Source organism: Pongo pygmaeus, chromosome 8, assembly GCF_028885625.2.
Source record: "Pongo pygmaeus isolate AG05252 chromosome 8, NHGRI_mPonPyg2-v2.0_pri, whole genome shotgun sequence".
NCBI classification, from domain to species: Eukaryota; Metazoa; Chordata; class Mammalia; order Primates; family Hominidae; genus Pongo; species Pongo pygmaeus.
In genome coordinates this window covers 46,076,269-46,097,608 of record NC_072381.2, presented here as the reverse complement: position 1 = coordinate 46,097,608, position 21,340 = coordinate 46,076,269, and the positions used below count along the sequence as shown (strand labels likewise).

Below are 21,340 nucleotides of genomic sequence, written 5' to 3'. Positions count from 1 at the left end.
ATGTGGAGGATATGGATGCTAACCCCCCACAGTCAAAAAACCAAGTTTAACTGTCGACTCCCCCAGAGCATAACTTCTAGCGGCCTGCGGTTGACCAGAAGTCTTTGTCACTAATAATACAAAAAGTTAAGACCTATTTTGCCTGTTATTCACATTACACACTGAATATGCTGCTCCCAGCGGTGGCCGAGACTCCTGCCCGGGCGCCCCCTCACAGCCCCCTCTCCAGCCTCCCCAGACTCACCCTCGGCGGGGCCACCTTCTCCTCATTTCAGTCTGGGGCCACATTCTCCGGGCCTGCGGAGCATGGCAGGAGGCAAAGCCAAAGGCGAAGTGGCCACAAAGCCATCTCCCGTGTGCGCCCACAGCTCCCGATTCTGGTGGGGATGCTGGCTCCTGCCCCACCCCAGCATCTATACCCTGGTTCTGATAGGACGAGAAGGAACATTTCAGCAAGCCCTGATTGGGTCATATTATCCAATCAGAGTTGTTTCGCACAGTGGCTCTCATCCAATCCGAACATGCCTTACAGGATATCTAGTTAAATAAGAGTCATTATAAATAGTTTCTCCGTGGACTTTCCTCATTTCACTCTGCTCCAGGCAGGGTGGTTTGTACTGCTCCGCCCTGGGCAGGAGGAGAAGGAAGAGGGCCAGGCACCACGTGCCTGCACTCTCCCTGGATGCTGGAAGCTGCTCCGCCGTGGGCAGGAGGAGAAGGAAGAGAACTGGGTGCCGCCTGCCTGCACTCTCTCCGGATGCTGGAGGCTGGAGGCAGTGAGGCAGCAACAGCGCGAGGCGACTTTGGAGCTGCCTCATATAGCGACCTCGCCTTCCGCTGCGCCTCCTCCCAGAGCCCAAGAAGCCTGGAACCTGTGGGGTCCAGCGCTGAAAGGAGGAGACGGCAACCCAGCCGCGCGTGAGTCCGGGAGTCTGGGATACCGGCGGCAGAGGAAGGACAGGCAGGAGTCTCGGCCTCCCGGGGGGCGACGTGCGGGGAAAGGCAGGAGGGCCCCAGCGGCGGGGGCGGGGGTTGCGCGCCCGGGAGGGCGGCCTCAGGCTGGGAGCCTGGCAGACCATCTGACCCTCCCCGAGCCCCATCCCAGGCCGAGCCAGGACCCCTGTGATGCACAGGCGTCTCAGGAGCCCGTTTCCTTCTTGAATCCGGGGCCCAGTGCGTCTTGAACCTAGTCCCCGACCTCCTCCTCGCCCTCTCAGAGCCCGCTGGGGTGGGCGCTGGAGGAGCCTGGGTCGGAGAGGAGCCCTCCCCTTCTCTCCTCCGTGGAAGCCCTGGAGCCTCCGTTTCTTTTGGGACTGGGGTCCGGGCCTTCTGCCTGACCCGGGGTGAGAAAGGGAGCCCTGATCAGGACCCAGTGAGAGGGCGCTGGAGCCCGGGAGCGGCAGGAGCCTTGAGCGGCAGCCTGGGAAAAGGATGGGAGTCACCTTCGGCCCCAGGTCCCCCACTGCCAGGACCTCTGTCACCTTCTGGGGGTCCTGTCCCCTGGGGTCCCACCCTCCGGGCTGCCTGTGGGTATCTCTCATCTGGAACTGGAAATAACCCTCTTCAAAGTACGGCTTAGCAAATATTTATTCGCCCATGCACCCCCCTTTTTTTTCCTTCATAGTGTTCTTTTTGTCTTGGGTCATTTGTGTTTTTCCTATATTGATGTGAAGCATTTTTAAAGACACTTTAGAGATTAGTCCTTTATTGGTTCATTTCTTTTGTAGGTTGTTGTTTCCTACTCTGGTCTCTGTTATTTAATTTCATTTTTAATTTCTTGCTTGGTTTAGTTCATGTAACAATATTTTTCTTAGAATATTTGTATCTGTGTCTGTGAAACAACATCTATTATTTCTGGGTTTTTTATTGTCTGATCAGATTGTGTATTAATGTAATGCTGGCTTCACGAAACAAATTGAAAAACCATCCCTTTCTTCTTTCTCTTTGAGAGAGAGTGAACAGTGTCAATATTTTTTTCTTCCTTAAATATCTGGAACATTTTCAAAGTCTGATCCTGGTGTTTTCCTTGTGGAAAATTATTGTTGATTTGTTGGATTTTTTAAAATAGTTAATTAATTTTGTTTAATATACATAGGAGTGTTCTTATTTTATGCTATTTTTGTGCCAGTTTTAGTAAGTTGGGTTTTCAGCATGTATTGCGATCTCTGTTGTCAGACTTTGGATCATATGTATTTCACAAAATTCTCTGATTATCTTGTTATAATACTGTTATGTAGAGTTTTTGTTTTGATTCTGATACTGGTCACTTGTGTTCTTTAATCTTTTTTCCTTAATCAGTTTTGCCTGCACTCTCCCTGGATGCTGGAGGCTGGAGGCAGTGAGGCAGCAACAGCGCGAGGCGACTTTGGAGCGGCCTCATACAGCGACCTCGCCTTCCGCTGCGTGTCCTCCCAGAGCCCAAGAAGCCCGGAACCTGTGGCGTCCAGCTCTGAAAGGAGGAGAAGGCAACCCAGCCGACGGTGAGTCCGGGAGTCTGGGGTGCTGGCGGCAGAGGAAGGACAGGCAGGAGTCTCGGCCTTCCGTAGAGAATTTCACAAAATTCTCTGATTATCTTGTTATAATACTGTTATGTAGGCTGTGGTTTTGATTCTGATATTGGTCTCTTGTGTTCTTTAATCTTTTTTCCTTAATCAGTTTTGCTAGTGGTTTATTAACTATGTTGTTTATAAAAACAACTTTTAGCCTTGGTTTATTTCTGTTGTATTTTTTTTCCATTTCATTGATGTTTGTTATCTTTATTATTGCCTTCATCCTGTATTCTTTGCACTTGATTTTTCTTTCTTGATTCTTGAGAAAGAAGTTGAGATGCCGGGCACGTTGGCTTATGCCTGTAATCCCAACACTTTGGGATGCCAAGGTGGGTGGATCACCTGAAGGTCAGGAGTTCCAGACCAGCCTGGCCAACATAGTGAAACCCCCATCTATACTAAAAATACAAAAATTAGCAGGGCGTGGTGGCAGACACCTGTAATCCCAGCTACTCGGGAGGCTGAGGCATGAGAATCGCTTGAACCCGGAGGTGGATGTTGCAGTGAGCCGAGATCGCCCCATTGCACTCCAGCCTGAGCAACCAGAACGAAACTTCTTCTCAAAAAAAAAAAAAAGAAGAAAGAAGTTGAGGTGATTGATTTTCAGTGTTTCTGGACTCCTGCCCTGTAGAGATCCTCTTGCTGTAACCTGTTTCATGTGAGGTAGAGTTTAGAAAATGTTTATTGGCCTCTGTGCCTTACTTTTCTTCATGTACTCTTCTTATTTTGTTAATTTTTCTTTAGGGATTTTTTTCCTTATATTAAATTGAAGGACTTATTGTTAAAATCAGGAAGTTAGCTCTTTATTGGCTTATTTTTGTCCTAGGTTCTTGTTCTCTAGTTTGATTTTTGTTGTTTCATTTCTTTGTGTTCATAATTGTATATAGTAATCTTGTATGCAGTAGCTTTGCTTAATTTATTTATTAATTGTAACACTTTATGTCATGTTAGGCTGTGCTGAGTGCTTCTGGGAGCAGCCAGGTTTCCATGAACTCCCAGTTTACTCTAAATACTCTAGCAGCCCACATGTGCGCACACTGGATAATGTCATGCATGTAGAGCAATGATGCTGGGGAGGCACCGACTCTGTCATTCTGTGAATCCACTGCACAATCACAAACATTAGCATTCAAATAAAATGGACTGTTAGGCAACTGCAAAGGACTAACGCACCTATGTGGCACAAATGTGTCTTTCCGTATTCAAAGTACTTGTAAGAGCTTCAAGTTCCTCATACTCAGCCACTGACCTCAGGGTTCTTGGTACACAGGCACACATGCACAGACACACATACAGGCACACATATACGCATGAATGCACATATGTGCACACATATTCACAGGCACATGCAGATGCACACACACAGACCTGAGTCAGAAAGTCAGATGTACATGAAACAGCCCCTGCTTTGTAAGCCGTCTGGCTTTGTAGGGAGAAAGAGGTGAAACAACACACTTGTTATCTTGGAAGAGGAGGTGAAGGGAGGAGAGCTGGATATGTCCAGTGGGGAGAAAACCAGGAGCCACTCCACCGAAGATCGAGGTCTCCGTGTGGATGATACCCACACAACATCGGCAGGAAGGACACAGCCAGCACCACATCAATGGTGAGTTTCATGAGTGTCAACTGTGGCCATCCAAATTAAAGGCCTGGCAATGGGATAAGTTAGCAACTGAGCTTTCTGTATGTTACCTTATTAACTTTCTGTATATTAGCTTATTAACTTTCTGTAATCAAATGCTGATTAAGCATTTTCTGAGCCAAAAGCTTTGTGTAATTTGAATGTAGTGAAAAAATGTTATGCGTTTAACACTATAACTTGAGATCTAAAAACAAAAAAACAATTGCATAAGAATTGGTCAGATACCTTGTCTTTGAAACATACTGAAGTCTTCAAAATTAATCTGATAGCTCTGCGGTTGTTAGGTGGCATAAGAAAATATTTGGCATGAAGGGGAGTAACACACCACATGTATGTAAGTAACAATGGAAAAAATGTTAACTCTAGACTTTGAATAATTACTCTGGAATTCATGTGTAGAGAAATTCATTATGAATATATGTGGACAAATTATTAACAACCCTCCCAAAAGCAGAAAGCTGAGACTCAGGAAGATCCATTTAAATGGAATGATTTGGGAGATGATTTCAAGCACAACTCTGCATTGACTCAGCATTTATTAAGTCATACAGCAGGCTGCTGGAGGCCTCACTGCAGCCTGGGCTGGTATTCAGTGTCCTCCTCCTTCCTTCTCAGTAGACTTCCTTGGCCTTGATAATAATACGTGTTAATGAACACAAATCTCAAAATACACATAACTTTTCTCCCCCCACAAGCCAGGGTATCAGCTCTGCAAATCAGATGACCCCAAGATCAGTGGGGGTGACCGGGGACACCGCCCCGCATTCCTCCTCAGCTTCCAGATCCTGAGGAGCTCTGGGGCCTTCCTTCTGGACAGGGAACATGTCTGCCTGGCTTCCTCAGCCAGGTACGGGAGGCTTTGAGGTCCTGTTTCTGTCTCTGGGAAGGAGAAAGGAGCCTGTGGCATCTTCCCTAAGCAAAAGCACATCCAGCCCATGGCCAAACCTCAGAGTGGGGTGAGGGGCCCAGCACATCTCCTCCGTTCCTGCAGCAGAGCCCAGAAAACACATCTGATGTTGTGGCTGCCTCAAACCTGCAAACACCACGGGTTTGAAGTGTCCTGTTGACATGGCCATGGCCACTTTCCCCGTGGACCATGGCAAGTTTTTGTTTTTGGTTTTTGTTGTTTGTTTGAGACAAGGTCTCACTTTGTGGCCCAGGCTAGAGTGCAGTGGTGCAAACTCAGCTCATTACAGTCTCCACTTCCTGGGCTCAAGCAATCCTTCCACCTCGGCCTCCCAAAGTGCTAGAATTCCGGGCTTGAGCCACCATGCCAGGCCTTGTGTAGAAGTATTATACATTATCTTTAAAATATAGTTTAGTGCTAATAATCTAAAATTGTGTTGCCATTTACTATTAATATGCCCTTTGTGGTGCATCTAATAAAATGCTTTGCTTCATAACCTGAAACAAAAAAAGTTTCACTATATTTACTTGATCAGATCAACAACTATGGAAGTCTTAGAATAATGATAGCCTCACTCGAAAGAAAAGCAACAACCCAGCTTTAATGAAACTGTTTCTGTGTTTTATTAGTGGTTGAGAAATAACACATTCCTCCAGCAGTGGCAGCAGTCAGCTAGCATATGAATTTTTTTATTATTTTTTTACTTTGATAAATCCTGAGGCTCTGTTGAGGAAGAAGCTTCCACAGTAGGCCCTAGGAGAGCTGCAGCCACCATGTCCACACTGTGGTACGCACAAATGGGAATGTAGTTTCCCAGAGAAAACAACTTCCGTGGGTAGATTTGTGATTGAAGTTTGTGAATAGCTTTAAAAATCCTTATGAAGCCCGGGCACAGTGGCTCATGCCTGGATTCCCAGCACTTTGGGAGGCTGAGGCAGGCAGATCACCTGAGGTCAGGAGTTCGAGACCAGCTTGACCAACATGGAGAAACCCCATCTCTACTAAAAATACAAAAATTAACCAGCCATGGTGGCACATGCCTGGAATCCCAGCTGCTTGGGAGGCAGAGGCAGGAGACTTGCTCGAACCTGGGAGGCAGAGGTTGCAGTGAGCTGAGATCGCACCATTGCACACAAGCCTGGGCAACAAGAGCGAAACTCTATCTTAAAAAAAAAAAAAAAAAGGTCTGGGCATGATGACTCACGCCTGTAATCCCAGCACTTTGGGAGGCCAAGGTGGGCGGATCACCTGAGGTTGGGAGTTCAAGACCAGCCTGATCAACGTGGAGAAACCCCGTCTCTACTAAAAATACAATTAGTTGGGCGTGGTGGCACACGCCTGTAATCCCAGCTACTCAGGAGGCTGAGGCACGAGAATCGCTTGAATCCGGGAGGCAGAGGTTGCAGTGAGCCGAGATCGCGTTACCGCACTCCAGCCTGGGCAACAAAAGTGAAACTCCATCTCAAAAAAAAAAAAATCCTCAGGAAGATTATTTACTTATAATCTCCTCCTTCCTTAATAAGCAGTCTCAGCATTTCTGCAATAACCAAATCTCAGCATCCAGTGAGGCAGCCTGCAACATGCGGGAGCTCAGGGCATTGCCACTGTGCATGGGGCGCTTGGTGGGACTTTGGCAAGGATTTTGTCATTAACACTGAGCAAAACTCTACGAAGACAGAGGCATTCTTTTAGATTAAAAACTAACAACATAAGGCGGGACATGGTGGCTCACACTTGTAATCCCAACACTTTGGGAGGTCAAGAGGGACAGATCACTTGAGCTGAGGAGCTCAACACCATCCTGGGCAACATGGTGAAACCCATCTCTACTAAAAATACAAAAATTAGCTGAGCATCATGGTGCACACCTATAATCCCAGCTACTCAGGAGGCTGAGGTGGGAGAATCGCTTGAACCCAAGAGCAGAGGTGGCAGTGAGTTGAGATTGTGCCACTACACTCCAGCCTGGGCAACAGAGTGAGATGCCATCTAAAAAGAAAAAAAAGTTTTGTACAGAAAATCTTTAATTTCTATAGAAAATCTTCAGTCTTCTATAGAAGAAAATTAAATATTACAAAATTGAAGATTAGAAAATTACATAGAGAGCCGGGCATGGTGGCTCACACCTGTATTCCCAGCATTTTGGGAGACCAGGGTGGGTGGATCACCCGCGGTCAGGCGTTCGAGACCAGCCTGGCCAACATGGTGAAGCCCTGTCTCTATTAAAAATACAAAAAATTAGCCAGGTGTAGTGGCGGGCCCCTGTAATCCCAGCTACTCAGGAGGCTGAGGCAGGAGAATCACTTGAACCCAGGAGGCGGAGGTTGCAGAGAGCAGAGATTGCGCCACTGCACTCCAGCCTGGGTGACAAGAGCTAAACTCTATCTCAAAATTAAAAAGAGGGAGAGAGAGAGAGAGAAAGAAAAGGAAAAGAAAAAAAAAAAGGATCATTGATTCCATAGAGAAACAGGTATTTATCAATCTTCTTGATTCTGGTGCTCATAAGGCTGCAAGTTACTCAGTTCCACCATCTTTTGCATTTGTGGTTGTGGTTGAAAGGAATGGCCTGAATCATGCACCTCATAACTCCACAGAGTGGCCCCATGCCTTCCAGTTTTCTTTTTTTTCACTTAGGTTCTAAATTACCCATGTAGTTTAAGGAGTTCTGTTGTTCTTCACAATTCTGTCTGTGGCTAATCTTATGTCCATGGGATTCATTTGAGTCTGGAACATGTCCCAGATGGCAAGATGCAGCATGCCATGATATTTTCAAAATCTATGAACATGGTTGTTTGGCAGTTCCACAGTAAATATGTATTTGGAGTCTTAAGCTATTTCTTTCATGATATATGCTCAGGTACTGATAGTGACACTGTTGAATTCTACTCGAGCCCTGAGGCACTGGGAAACGGTGATGGTTAAAGAAATCCCCACCTTGTGTTCCTGCCTTACTGCAAAGAATTCCCCCTCCCCATTGACTTAGGTAAGACTCACGGATCCCCCTCAAAGGATGTCCCACCTATGACAAGGTCAGACACAGACCCCACAAATGCTGTCCTTGTTTCATGAAAGTTTAGCTGAACTGCTTGTCCCCATGGATTCATCAGGATATAATGGTAATTAACTCGGCTTTGATATGGGCTTTACCATGTCCTTCAGGACCTGCTCATTAGTTACAGACCCCTTGTAATGCATAACTTCTTCAAAGACATTTTATTTTATGATTAATCTTATAGAAATGCAATGATTTGATAGATTAACCAATGTGGTTTTCCTCCCTTGTTCTCCAGTTTCCCACTATTTCTCTCCCATTTAGTCTAAACCTTGGCATCTCCTCTTTCAAAGAGGAAGTTTTAACAAAAGGACAAAGAGAAAGAAAAGAGTAGACACTCACATTTTGAATTTTAATAAACTTGGAAGAATGATGACACAAGAGTGAGTTTGTCCCATCCCAGAGCAGATGAGGAGCTTCTGAATGAGAGTGGGGGAAGGGATTGTGCTGTTGACACTCCATGGCAATTACACTGATGCAGACAGGGACCATTGGTGGTGGGAGGCTGAGGGTGCTGAGTGCACCTCCCCAGGCAGACAAGAAGAAACTTGCAAGTGCAGGCACAAGATGAGGAATCACAGTGAAACTTACCACAACATTCAGCCTCTATTCAGGAAATACTTCACAACACTTGCCAGGTACTTTTCTAGGCACTGGACATACCACAAATAATAAAGCCGTAAAAAAATTATGTCCCCGTGGAACTTGCAGTTTTGTGCAGAAGAGCAAATAGTTCACTAAAGAACAAAGCACAACCGGCCATGTGTTGTGGCTCACACCTGTAATCCTAGCACTTTGGGAGGCTGAGGTGGGTGAATCATGAGGTCAGGAGATCAAGACCATCCTGGCTAACATGGTGAAACCCCATCTCTACTGAAAAATACCAAAAAATTAGCTGGTCGTGGTGGCGGGCACATGTAGTCCCAGCTACTCAGGAGGCCGAGGCAGGAGAATGGTGTGAACCTTGGAGGCAGAGCTTGCAGTGAGCTGAGATCACGACACTGCACTCCAGCCTGGGTGACAGAGTGAGACTTTGTCCAAAAAAAAAAAAAAAAAAAAAAAGCACAACCATACAATGTTGGAAGGTGTCAAAATTTATGGAACAAAATGAAGGAAAGGGGATAGGGACTGCTGAGGGGTGGGCTACAATCTGAATTGGGGGTTAGGAGGGGGTGGAGTGAGAATGTTCCATTTGATCACAGCCTTGATGCATGTGAGAGATCCTGGAGGAGAGAGTGGGCAAGAGCCGCCCAAGTGGCTGTAGCAGGCTGGGTGCTGCATTACATAGGGCACATTAAGTGAAATGTGATGGCTATTTTGTGTAATCCTTTAAAATCCCAATAGAAATAGGACTTTGTGGGAGGACTACATTTTGAAATAATTATTTTCAAAAATAGTTATTTCAAAAAAAGCACAGCAGTTGCATCCTATTGAGTAGTGGGAACATTGGATGATAAGTTAAAGTATCATTTTGTGTTAGAATATTGAAGCAAATATGGCTTGGTGTGGTGGCTCACACCTGTAATCCCAGCACTTTGGGAGGCCAAGGAGGGTGGATCACTTGAGGTCAGGAGATCGAGATCAGCCTGGTCAATATGGTGGAATCCCGTCTCTACTAAAAGTACAAAAATTAGCCAGTTGTGTTGGTGAGTGCCTGTAATCCAAGCTACTGCGGAGGCTGAGGCAAGAGAATTGCTTGAACCCAGGAGGCAGAGGCTGCAGTGAGCCAGGATTGTGCCATTTTACTCCAGCCTGGGTGACAGAGCAAGACTCCATAAAAAAAAAAAAAGAATATTAAAGCTAACCATTAAAAGAATTTGAAAGTCCCAAAAATGTGGCAAGACAAGCAACCCTATTAATGGCCCTAATGAAGCCCTGTAGATTTCTCAGAGGAGCCTCCATGTGTTAGAACCATACCTAGAGCTGCAGCTGGCTAAGACATTCTCCATCAGCCTCTGGGATCAAAGGCGGGGTGTGGAGGTTGTCTGGATGGGGCCATGAGACTCCCACACAGTAAAACACAAGCACAAAGGCTACATCCCTCTTGGTTTTTCATAACGTAGGAACACAGGCAGAGCTTAGTGTTCTCAGAGCCTCTGAGATCCCGGGCAAAGTGTTAGGTAAGATGCTGCAGATATTTCCTTCTAAAAATAAAAACTCCTCTGGTAAATGCTCAGGCATCTCAATGGCCACACCAGCCCTCATGTGTGTACCCAACTCCCTTCATTTGCCTCTGTTCCCACTGAAATTTTCCATGTGAAATCTGGGAGGGAATTGGACACCTTGCATAACTTAGTTGATGACTCTTCTACAATCTTATAGACTTCACTGATCTTTGAGGCTCTTCACTGACTCATGTGACAAAGTCACTTAATTCTGTAAATTTGGGCCAGTTCATTTTGCTAGCTCTCAGTTTGCTTATCTGTATGCAAGAAGTTTAGTGTAGGTAAACCAAGGACGCCAATATGCCTGTCTCTCCAGAAGGTCAATAACAGAAAATCTGAGCTGGGGAGTGCAGTTCCAAGTCCCAATTCCATGCCTCCAAGATCAGCTGTTTGTCTTTATTCATCACCAGGCATGCATCTCCTTGATACCCTCAATATCTAGACATAAAATGTGACAAGACAGATTATCTATGTGTTTTTTTTTCTCCATTCCTCATGACTTGTATTTCCTTAACTCATTGAAATCAATTTTCCACATTTTTTGAAGGAGAGTCTTTTGACAAAGATGTGAATTATCTACAAGCAGCTGAGAGAAATGGCTACTACCCTCAGTGTGCTGGTGATAAATTTACAAATAATGAATAAAAGATTTCCTAAGGCATCAGTTTGCATGATGGTGTGTTTCTTTTTTTCTCTTGGGCACAAGGGAATGAGCAGAGCAGGTATGCCTCTGGGTTTGTTTTGTTTGTTTTTAGCTTATGTACAAAATCAAGCTCTGTTTTTCATTGAAATATCTTTTTTTCTTGCATCAGAGATGAGTTATAAAAGACTCATTGTGGGTTCAGGGAAGAATGCTTTAACATGCAAGGAAATGTGGCAAAATTGGAAAGAGGACATAATTCCACAAAACTAAATAAAACTGGGGGAATTTTTAGGATACTCTGAGTAAATCTTATTATTTGCATCCCGCTAACCCCAATCAAATAATAATTTAGATTTGTTTAATTTACTACACTGCACATTCAATTGACTGAACTGTAGAGGATAAGCAAGTGTCAACCAATAATTACCCTCCTTATGGGCTAACACAACAGACTCCATTGAGTCATAATACACGCATTCAGAGGTGGTCCAATGCAGTCCCACCATAGAAATCCTTCCCAAGCTTAGCCACTGTTGTCATTAATCTCTCCAAACTCAAACCATGGTGCAAACACAGTTGTCCCTTGGTATCCAGAGGATTGGTTCCAGGACCCACTTTGGACACCCAAATCTGCTGGGAACAGGCCCTAAGCTTGTCATAAACAGGCCTTAAAGAAACTGGCCATAAACAGGATTTCTGCAGTAATGTGACATGCTCGTGATGACTGTGAAGCACACTGCTAGAAGATGTTGGTTTACTGGAGCAGGGAAAGGAACACCTGGCCCACCCAGAGCAGAAAACTGCTCAAAACACAAACAAAATCATGAGCATCCTGTGCCATAACAACATGTTTTTGCTGCAGATAATCAGCCAGAGACTGTTTCTCTGCTCCTCACTAAGAATGCTTTGTTTTTCATAAGGAATTCTTTTAGCTAATCTATAACCTATAGAAACAATGCTTATCACTGGCTTGCTGTCAATAAATATGTGGGTCACATTCTGTTCGTGGCTTTCAGCTCTGAAGGCTGTTAATCCCCCTGATTCCCACTTTGCACTTTATTTCTGTGTCTTCATTCCTCTAGCACCGCTGGGTTGGGGTCTCCACGACCAAGCTGGTCTCGGCAAGTGGCACCCAACATGGGGCTCAAACCCGGTTTGAGGAGTTGCTGGAGCAATGGAGAACATGGAACTACACTGGAGGATACCAGAGTACTCTTAAGCAATCCCATGGTAAGTAAGAGAGGGAGCTTGGAAGCATCAGGGTAACAATGGGGCAAGGGTCAAGCAGGCATGAGTCTTATTTGAGTCTGCTTTGGCAGCTCCTCAGAAAAGGGGGAATGAAGGTTAGTACTAGCCAACTTATTCAGCTTTGTAGTGTGGTAGAGAAATATTGCCCCTGGTTTCTGGACCAAGGAACTATGAATATAGAGGTCTGAGAAAAGGTAGCCAGCGCACTGAAAAAGGCATATAAGGATGGTGCTGAGGATATTCCTATAACTCTCTGGTCAGTGTGGGCTCCGGTTCATCCCACCTTGGAACCTTTCCACACAGATGATGAGGAGGAGGAATCAGGAAGAAGCAGAGTATAATGAAGTAACAGAAGAGGTGACAGAGCAGTTTTGCTTGCCAGCTAAAGCAGCAAAGGAGGGAGAGGTTTGTCCCTCCCCCTCTGTACCCCCTCATCAGTTTGTAGAAAAAGGGTGGCCTGATCCTCTGAATCTTTCTTTTCTGGAGGACACTGGGTGAAAGGTAGTTGCCTCAGTGACTGTTCGAGCAGCACCTCAAGCGACCACTCTCAGTTCTATTCAGGTATGGATCCAGCAAGCTAGATGAGAGGGTGATATGGATGATTGGCAGTTCTCTGTTAGAATACACCCACCTGATCAACAGGGGAATATTATAGCTGTATTTGAGGCTTTTCCTATTAAAATACTTAAAGAATTTAAACATGCTATTAATTAATGTGGACCAGGTTCTCCTTTTGTAATGGGACTGTTAAGGAATGTTGCTGTCTCTAGTCAGATGATTACTACTGAGTGGGATGCTCTTACTCGAGCTAGTCTGACTCCGGCTCAGTTCTTACAGTTTAAAACTTGGTGGGCAGATGAAGCTTCCATTCAGGCTGCTCACAACAGCAAGACCCAACCTCAATATAACTGCAGACCAACTTTTGGGGGTTTGCGGCTGGGCTCGTTTAGATAGATGCACAAGTGGTCATGCAGGATGATGCCATAGAGCAGCTTAGAGGAGTGTGCATTAGAGGTTGGGAAAAAAATCACTTCAGGAGAAAAATACCCTTCTTTTAGTGCTGTCAAGCAGGGGCCCAAAGAACGTTATGCAGATTTTATAGCCAGGTTACAGAAGTCTCTTAAAGAGGTAATTGCAGATTCACCTGCTAAGGATATAGTGTTGTGGTTATTAGCTTTTGACAATGCCAATCCTGAGTGCCAAGCCACTCTGTGACCTATTAGAGGGAAAGCACATTTGGTTGACTATATTAAAGCTTGTGATGGTATTGGAGGTAATCTGCATAAAGCTACTCTGCTGGCCCAGGCAATGGCAGGAATGAGAGTGGGTAAAGGAAATACTCCATTTCCTGGAGCTTGTTGTGGGAAGCATGGTCATACTAAGAAAGAATGTAGAAAAAAATCAGTGAGTCAGACTGCCAGTTGGGGGAAAATAGAAAACTGCTGAGCCTGAAATATGTCGAAAATGCAAAAAAGGAAAACACTGGGCTAATCAGTGTCAGTCTAAGTTTGAGACAGATGGGAACCTGATTTTGGGAAATGCCATGAGGTGCCTGTCCTGGGCCCCATTCCAAACCAGGGAATTTCCGGCTCAGGCCACTCCCTCAACCCTGTACAATGCCTGTCCCCTGCCACAGCCAGTAGTGCCACAGTAGATTTATGCCGCACAAAAGCTGTGAGCCTTCTGCCTGGGGAACCCCCACAAAAAGTGCCAACAGGAGTCTGTGGACCCTTGCCAACAGGGATGGTAGGATTACTTCTAGGTAGATCTAGTTTAAATTTAAAAGGAATGCAAGTACATACAGGAGTCATTGATTCAGATTACAATGGGGAAATACAAATTGTTATATCTACTTCTTTTCTCTGGAAAGCAGAGCCAGGAGAGAATATAGCACAGCTCCTGCTTGTGCTTTATGTGGAAATGGGGAAAAGTGAAACTAGATGTACAGGAGGATTTCAAAGCACAAATAAATAAACCAAAGCAGCTTATTGGGTGAATCAAATTACTGATAAACATCCTGCCTGTGAAATAACTACTCAGGGCAAAAAATTTAAAGGATTGTTAGATACAGGAGTGGACATTTCAATCATTTCTCTACAGCACTGGCCATCTACATGGCCAATTTAACCCACTCAATTTAACACAGTTGGAGTTGGTAAAGCCTCTAAAGTATATCAAAGCAGTTATATTTTGCATTGTGAAGGACTCGATGTACAATCTGGGACTATTCAACCAATTGTAACTTCTGTATCTGTAAATTTATGGGGAAGAGATTTATTACAGCAATGGGGAGCACAAATGTTAATTCCAGAACAATTATATAGCTCTCAGAGTCAGCATATGATGCAAGAGATGGTGTATGTGCCTGGCATGGGATTAAGGAAAAATTTACAAGGGTTAAAGAAACCACTTCAAGTGAAAGGACTGAATTCTCATCAGAGTTAGGATATCATTTTTGATGGTGGCCATTGTTAAGCCTTCAGAACCTATACCTTTAAAATGGTTAACAGATAAGCCAATTTGGTTAGAAAAATGGCCTCTGAGTAAAGAAAAACTGGAGGCTTTAGAGGATATGGTTACTGAACAATTAGAAAAAGGACACATAGTTCCAACATTTTCTCCCTGGAATTCTCCAGTCCTTGTTATTAAGAAAAAGTCACGTAAATGGAGAATGTTGAAAGATCTTAGAGCCATTAATTCAGTTATACAACCTACTGGGGCATTGCAGCCCAGGTTGCCTTCTCCTGCTATGATTCCAAAAAATTGGCCTTTAATAGTCATAGATTTAAAAGACTGTTTCTTTACTATCTCCTTAGCTGAGCAAGACTGTGAATGTTTTGCATTTACAATTTCTGCAGTAAACAATGTGCAACCTGCTAAGCATTTCACTGGAAAGTGTTGCCACAAGGCATGTTAAACAGTCCAACAATTTGTCAGACTTATGTAGGACAAGCAATTGAACTTACTCATAAAAAATTTGTCACAGTGTTAAATTATTCATTATATGGACGATATTCTTTGTGCTGCCCCCACTCGTGAAATATTACTCCAATGTTATGATCAATTGCAAAATCCGATTTCTCATGCCAGTTTAATTGTAGCTCCTGGCAAAATTCAGACTACTACTCCTTACTTCTACTTAGGGACCTTAGTAAATGACACTACCATTGTGCCACAGAAAGTAACCATACGTAGGCATCAATTGAAAACTTTGAGTGACTTTCAAAAATTACTAGGGGACATTAATTGGACACGACCTGCTCTAGGCATTCCTATCTATGCCATGAGTAATCTATTTTCTATCCTTACAGGAGATCCTAGTCTCACTAGCCCTCAGCAATTAACAACGGAGACTGAGGCAGAGATACAGCTGATTGAGAAGCAAGTGCATAAGGCTCAAATAAATAGAATAGATCCAGAAAAGGCTTTAGACTTATTGATTTTTCCAACTCAGCATTCACCTACTGGTGGTGTTGTCCAATAGCAGGACTTGGTAGAATGGCTTTTTCTTCCACATGTTAATTCATGGACTCTAACTCCTTATTTAGATCAAATTGCTACTCTGATAGGATATGGGAGAACTCGAATTGTTAAATTGCGTGGATATGACCCTGGAAAAATTATTGTCCCTCTTACAAAGGCACAAATACAACAGGCCTTTATAAATACTCTTAATTGGCAAACCCATTTAGCTGATTTCATGGGTGTTCTTGATAATCACTTTCCGAAAACAAAGTTATTTCAATTTTTGAAATTAACTAATTGGATTCTCCCTAGAATAACTAAATTTAAGCCAATTGAAAGTGCTGAAACTGTTTTTACAGATAGGTCTAGTAATGGCAAAGCTTCTTATTCTGGATATAAAAATAAAGTTTTCCAGACGTCCTGTACTTCAGCTCAAAAAGCGGAGCTTGTAGCTGTAATTGAGGTGCTGACTGCTTTTGAGATGTCTGTCAATGTAATTTCTGATTCTGCATACGTGGCTCATTCCACAAAATTAACTGAAAATGCTCAGTTACTATTTCATACAGATGAACAACTGATGACTTTATTTACCCAGTTACAAACTGCAGTTAGGAACAGAATGCATCCTTTTTACATTAATCATATTAGAGCTCACACACCCCTTCCAGGACGTTTAACTACAAGGAATCCAGTGGCTGGATAATTAGATAATGCCATGGCATTATCTATTGCTGAACACTTTCACACTTTGACTTATGTAAATGCCTCTGGTCTTACACAAAGATATAATATTACTTGGAAAGAGGCCAAAGCCATTATTCAACAATGCCCAACCTGTCAAATGATTCATTCTCCATCCTTTACTGGGGGTGTTAACCCCTGTGGATTGGAACCAAACTGTCTTTGACAAATGGATGTCACTCATGTTCCTTCTTTTAGTAAATTGGCCTATGTGCATGTATGTGTAGATAACATTTTCTCACTTTGTTTGGACTATCTGTCAGATGGGAATCTTCTGCCTGTGTTAAATGGCATCTTCTGCGATGCTTCACAGTCATGGATATTCCAGCTTCAGTTAAAATAGACAATGCCCCAGGATATAGTAGTCAAATATGGCTACATTTTTCTGTCAGTGGAATATTAAACATATCACTGGCATCCCATATAATTCACAAGGAGAAGCCATTGTGGAATGAATGAATATCTCCCTAAAATGACAATTGAATAAACAGAAAGAGGGAGACAATGACTATGGGACTCCACATATGCAATTGAATCTAGTATTATTGTCTTTAAATTTTTTGAGCCTGCCTAAAGGCCAGATGCTATCAGCAGCTGAACAGCATCTACAGAAACCAGCTGCAAAGACAGAAGCAGAACTGGTTTGGTGGAGAGATCCGATAACAGAAAGTTGGGAAATAGGTAAAAATAACTTGGGTAGAGGTTATGCTTGCGTTTCTCCAGGCCAAAACCAGCAGCTGATTTGGATATCATCAAGACACCTGAAAACTTGTCATGAACCAGATGCTGAGGAAGAGATTTTGGGAGGAACCCAAGGACCCCCCAGTTGCAGCCATGTCAAGACTGACAATAAGGAAGACACCAGTCCCAGCAAGCAACACTCATTGGGCACAGCCACCCATGTGGGGCCAGATCAAGAAGTTGACACAGATGGTAGAAGAAAATCTGAAGAAAGCGGGATGACCATTTACAATGAGTAATCTTATGGTAGCTATGATGACTGTGCTCACCATTGCCATGAGTATTCCCCCAGTACCTGCTGAAACAAAAAACATTATACTTATTGGGCATATATTCCTTTTCCACCACACCACTTCCATGGCCAGTGACAAGGTTAGACCCCCCAGTGGAGGTATACTCTAATGACAGCTTTTGGATACCTGGTTCTACAGATGCTAAAGGCCCGTCTCACCCCCAAGAAGAGGGAACAATTATGAATATTTCGTTGGGATTTGAGCATTTAAATATTTTCTTGGGAAAAGCCAATGGGTGTTTACCTCCCAGTCATCAATCTTAGCTGGTAATAGTGCCTGAATGTAACATCTCTGTGGCACAATTACATATGCTTTCTGATCTTAGTATTTATTACAATGGTTATGCCCCTGTAACCAAAGTTTACTGCCCTCAAAAACCTATCTGTATAGTGGACTGGACGTGGTCAGAAAAAAATGAAGGTATTTTCTTGGGAAGATTGTATTGCAGGGCAAGCAAATGTGTTGCAAAATGATTCCTACGGAGTCATTATTGATTTGTCCCCTAAAGGGGCACTTATAAGTCTCACCTCTCAATCTGTAGGTAATGGTCACCCTGCATCTAAAGAAAATGATCAGATGGTAGACACTATAAAAAGTACAGCAAAAGTTCCTATTATTTGGACATATGGTGGTATGGTGGAACCTCAACCCCAAATGATATGACCTGCTGTAGGAGCTAAACAGGAAGAATTGTGGAAAATATTAATGGCACTGAAAAAGATAAAGATTTGGGAAGGGAAATATACTAAGCCAACCCAATATAATCCTAATTACATGTTAGAATTGGCTCACAATGATTCTGTCTGGATACAGAGTTGTGTCTGTCCTCCCTTTCTGCTTGTAGTGAGTGATTTAAAACTTGATCTCCCTAATCATCATGTGACTGTCAAGAATGTAGATTGTTTTCTTGTGTGAATTCTTCCTTGTATAATACTGATCATTCTATCTTAGTAGTAAGAGCCCGAGAAGGAGTATGGATACCTGTAAAGGTTTCCCATTCTTGAGAAGCCTCTCCTTCTGTGCATATTATTACTGAAATTCTTCAAAAGATTTTGAGGCACTCTCGGGGTTTCATTGCTACTTTAATCATTATGGAATTGATTGCTGTCACAGCTACTGCCACAGTAGCTGGAGTTGCTTTACCAACACAGTACAAACAGCAGACTATGTAAATAATTGGCAGAAAAATTCTACTTTGCTGTGGAATTTCCAAACTAATATATACCAGAAATTAACTAATCAGATTAATGATCTCCGACAAACTATCATATGGTTGGGAGATCGTGTAGTTAGTTTAAAATATAGAATGCAGTTACAATGTGATTGGAATACTTCTGACTTTTACATTACTCCTCACCTGTATAATGAAACAGAGCATGAGTGGGAAAGAGTTCAGAGACATTTAAAGGGTCATACTGGAAATTTATCTTTGGATATTGCAAAACTGAAGGAACACATATTTCAAGCCTCTCAGGCACATCTGATGTTAATGCCAGGAAGTGAAGTGCTTGAAGGAGCTGCAGATGGATTAGCAGCTATTAACCCGTTAAAATGTATCAAGACACTTAGAGCCTTTGTGATTTCAATGAAGATTGTGCCTTTAATCTGTATTGCTTGTCTTTGTGTAGTCTGCAGATGTGGATCCCGAATCCTGCGAGAAGTAGCCCACCATGACAAAGCTGCTTTTGCTTTTATCGCTTTGCAAAAACAGAAAGGGGGACATGCTGGGAACAGGCCTTAAGCCTGTCATAAACAGGCCTTAAACTGGCCATGAACAGGATTTCTGCACAAATGTGACGTGCTCGTGATGGCTATGATGCACACTCCTAGAAGTTGTTAGTTTACTGGAGCAGGGTAGGGAACATCTGGCCCACCCAGAGCAGAAAACTGCTCAAACCACAAACAATACCATGAGTGGCCTGTGCCTTAAGAACATGTTTTTGCTGAAGATAATCAGCCAGAGACTGTTTCTCTGCTCCTCCCTAATAATGCTTTGTTTTTCATAAGGAATGCTTTTAGCTAATCTGTAACCTATAGAAACAATGCTTATCATTGGCTTGCTGTCAATAAACATGTGGGTCAAACTCTGTTTGTGGCTCTCAGCTCTGAAAGCTGTTATCCCCCTGATTCCCACTTGCACTTTATTTCTGTGTGTTTGTCTTCATTCCTCTAGCACCACTGGGTTGGGGTCTCCATGACCAAGTTGGTCTCGGCACATATCCATGCATGCCAGATCTTGAAATCAGCCTTGTGGAGCCTGTGGGTAGGAAAAGTCGACCCTCTGTGCATGTAGGCCTGGAACCTGGCCGATACTGTATTTTCCTGCCACTTTTGGTTTCAAAAGTGGAAACTGTCTATACAGACCCACTGCATTTGTTTTTAAAAATCCTCTGTAAGTGGACTTGCACAGTTCAGGCCCAGATTGTTCCAGGATCAACCCTACAGTAGAAATCAAGTATCTTTTTCATTGTCTCTTGGGATCTGTCTTTTCACCAATAAAATATGAGGGCTGTTGGGAGCAGGCCTCCCAAATCTGGCCATAAACTGGCCCCAAAACTGGCCATAAACAAAATCTCTGCAGCACTGTAACATGTTCATAATGGCCCTAACGCCCAAGCTGGAAGGTTGTGGGTTTACAGGAATGAGGGCAAGGAACACCTGGCCCACCCAGGGTGGAAAACCACTTAAAGGCATTCTTAAGCCACAAACAATAGCATGAGCAATCTGTGCCTTAAGGACATGCCCCTGCTGTAGTTAACTAGCCCAACCTATTCCTTTAATTTGGCCCATCACTTCGTTTCCCATAAGGGATACTTTTAGTTAATTTAATATCTATAGAAACAATGCCGATGACTGGTTTGCTGTTAATAAATACATGGGTAAATCTCTGTTTGGGGCTCTCAGCTCCAAAGGCTGTGAGACCCCTGATTTCCCACTTGACACCTCTATATTTCTGTGTGTGTGTCTTTAATTCCTCTAGTGCTGCTGGGTTAGAGTCTCCCTGACCGAGCTGGTCTCAGCAAGTGGAGTCCATTGTGGGGGCTCGAATCCAGGTTGAAGGGTCACTGGAGCAACATTTGGAAAGGAAAACTAGCTGGAGGACACATGAGTACTCTTAAAGCAATCTCCGCGGTGAGTAAGAAGGGGAGCTCGGAAGCGTCAGAGTAACAATGGGACAAGTTTGGGGTCTGGATTATTTCACCTTGGAACTTTTTCACACAGATGATGAGGAGGAAGGAGAGTTTAGTGAAGTAACAGAAGAGATTACAGAGCATGTTTATTTACCAGCTAAAGCTAAAGCTGCAAAGGAGGGAGAGATTCATCCCTACCCTTCTGCACCCTCTCATTATTATTTTGAAGAAAATGACTCTCAAGATCTTTATTTTCTGGAGGACACTGGGTGAAAAGTAGTTGCCCCAGTGACTGTTTGAGCAGTGCCTCAAGTGACTTCTTTTAGTTCTATTCAGGCAGGAATTCAGCAAGCTAGACGAGAGGGTGATTTAGAGGCTTGGCAGTTCCCTGTTAGAATACACCACCCCCAGATCAACAGGGAAATATTATAGCTACATTTGAGCCTTTTCCTTTTAAATTACTCAAATAATTTAAACAAGCTATAAATCAGTATGGACCAGGTTCTCCTTTTGTAATGGGACTGTTAAAGAATGTTGCTGTTTCCAGTAGGATGATTCCTACTGACTGGGATGTTCTTACTCGAGCTTGTCTAACTCCCGCTCAGTTCTTACAATTTAAAACTTGGTGGGCAGATGAAGCTTCCATTCAGGCTGCTCGCAATGCCCAGGCCCAACCTCAAATTAGTATAACTGCAGACCAACTTTTGGGGGTTGGCAACTGGGCTAGTTTAGATGCACAAGTGGTCATGCAGGATGATGCCAC

The 21,340-nt window shown here is 43.6% G+C and overlaps 1 protein-coding gene across 2 annotated transcripts; it reads left to right on the top strand.

Annotated features, from left to right (window-relative positions):
* Window positions 1-532: 532 nt before the first annotated feature.
* On the top strand, window positions 533-20,394 carry LOC129006310 (uncharacterized). Of its 2 annotated transcripts, XM_054435857.1 has the most exons (5): window positions 533-918; window positions 2,299-2,480; window positions 12,041-12,188; window positions 17,136-17,399; window positions 19,075-20,394. In XM_054435857.1, exons 1-3 carry the CDS (start codon window positions 683-685, stop codon window positions 12,115-12,117), a joined length of 495 nt encoding a protein of 164 aa, XP_054291832.1. In that variant the 5' UTR covers window positions 533-682; the 3' UTR covers window positions 12,118-12,188; window positions 17,136-17,399; window positions 19,075-20,394. The 2 variants fall into 2 exon arrangements, with proteins under 2 accessions (XP_054291832.1, XP_054291831.1); XM_054435856.1 differs by lacking the exons at window positions 12,041-12,188; window positions 17,136-17,399; window positions 19,075-20,394 and having other exon boundaries at window positions 558-918; window positions 2,299-3,924.
* Window positions 20,395-21,340: the final 946 nt, after the last annotated feature.

Excerpts from the sequence above, each read along its gene's own strand:
- LOC129006310 (XM_054435856.1), top strand. The coding sequence starts at position 683 with ATGCTGGAAGCTGCTCCGCCGTGGGCAGGAGGAGAAGGAAGAGAACTG. Across the intron at positions 919-2,298 it reads AGACGGCAACCCAGCCGCGC|TTTTGCCTGCACTCTCCCTG; the intron begins GTGAGTCCGGGA and ends TTCCTTAATCAG.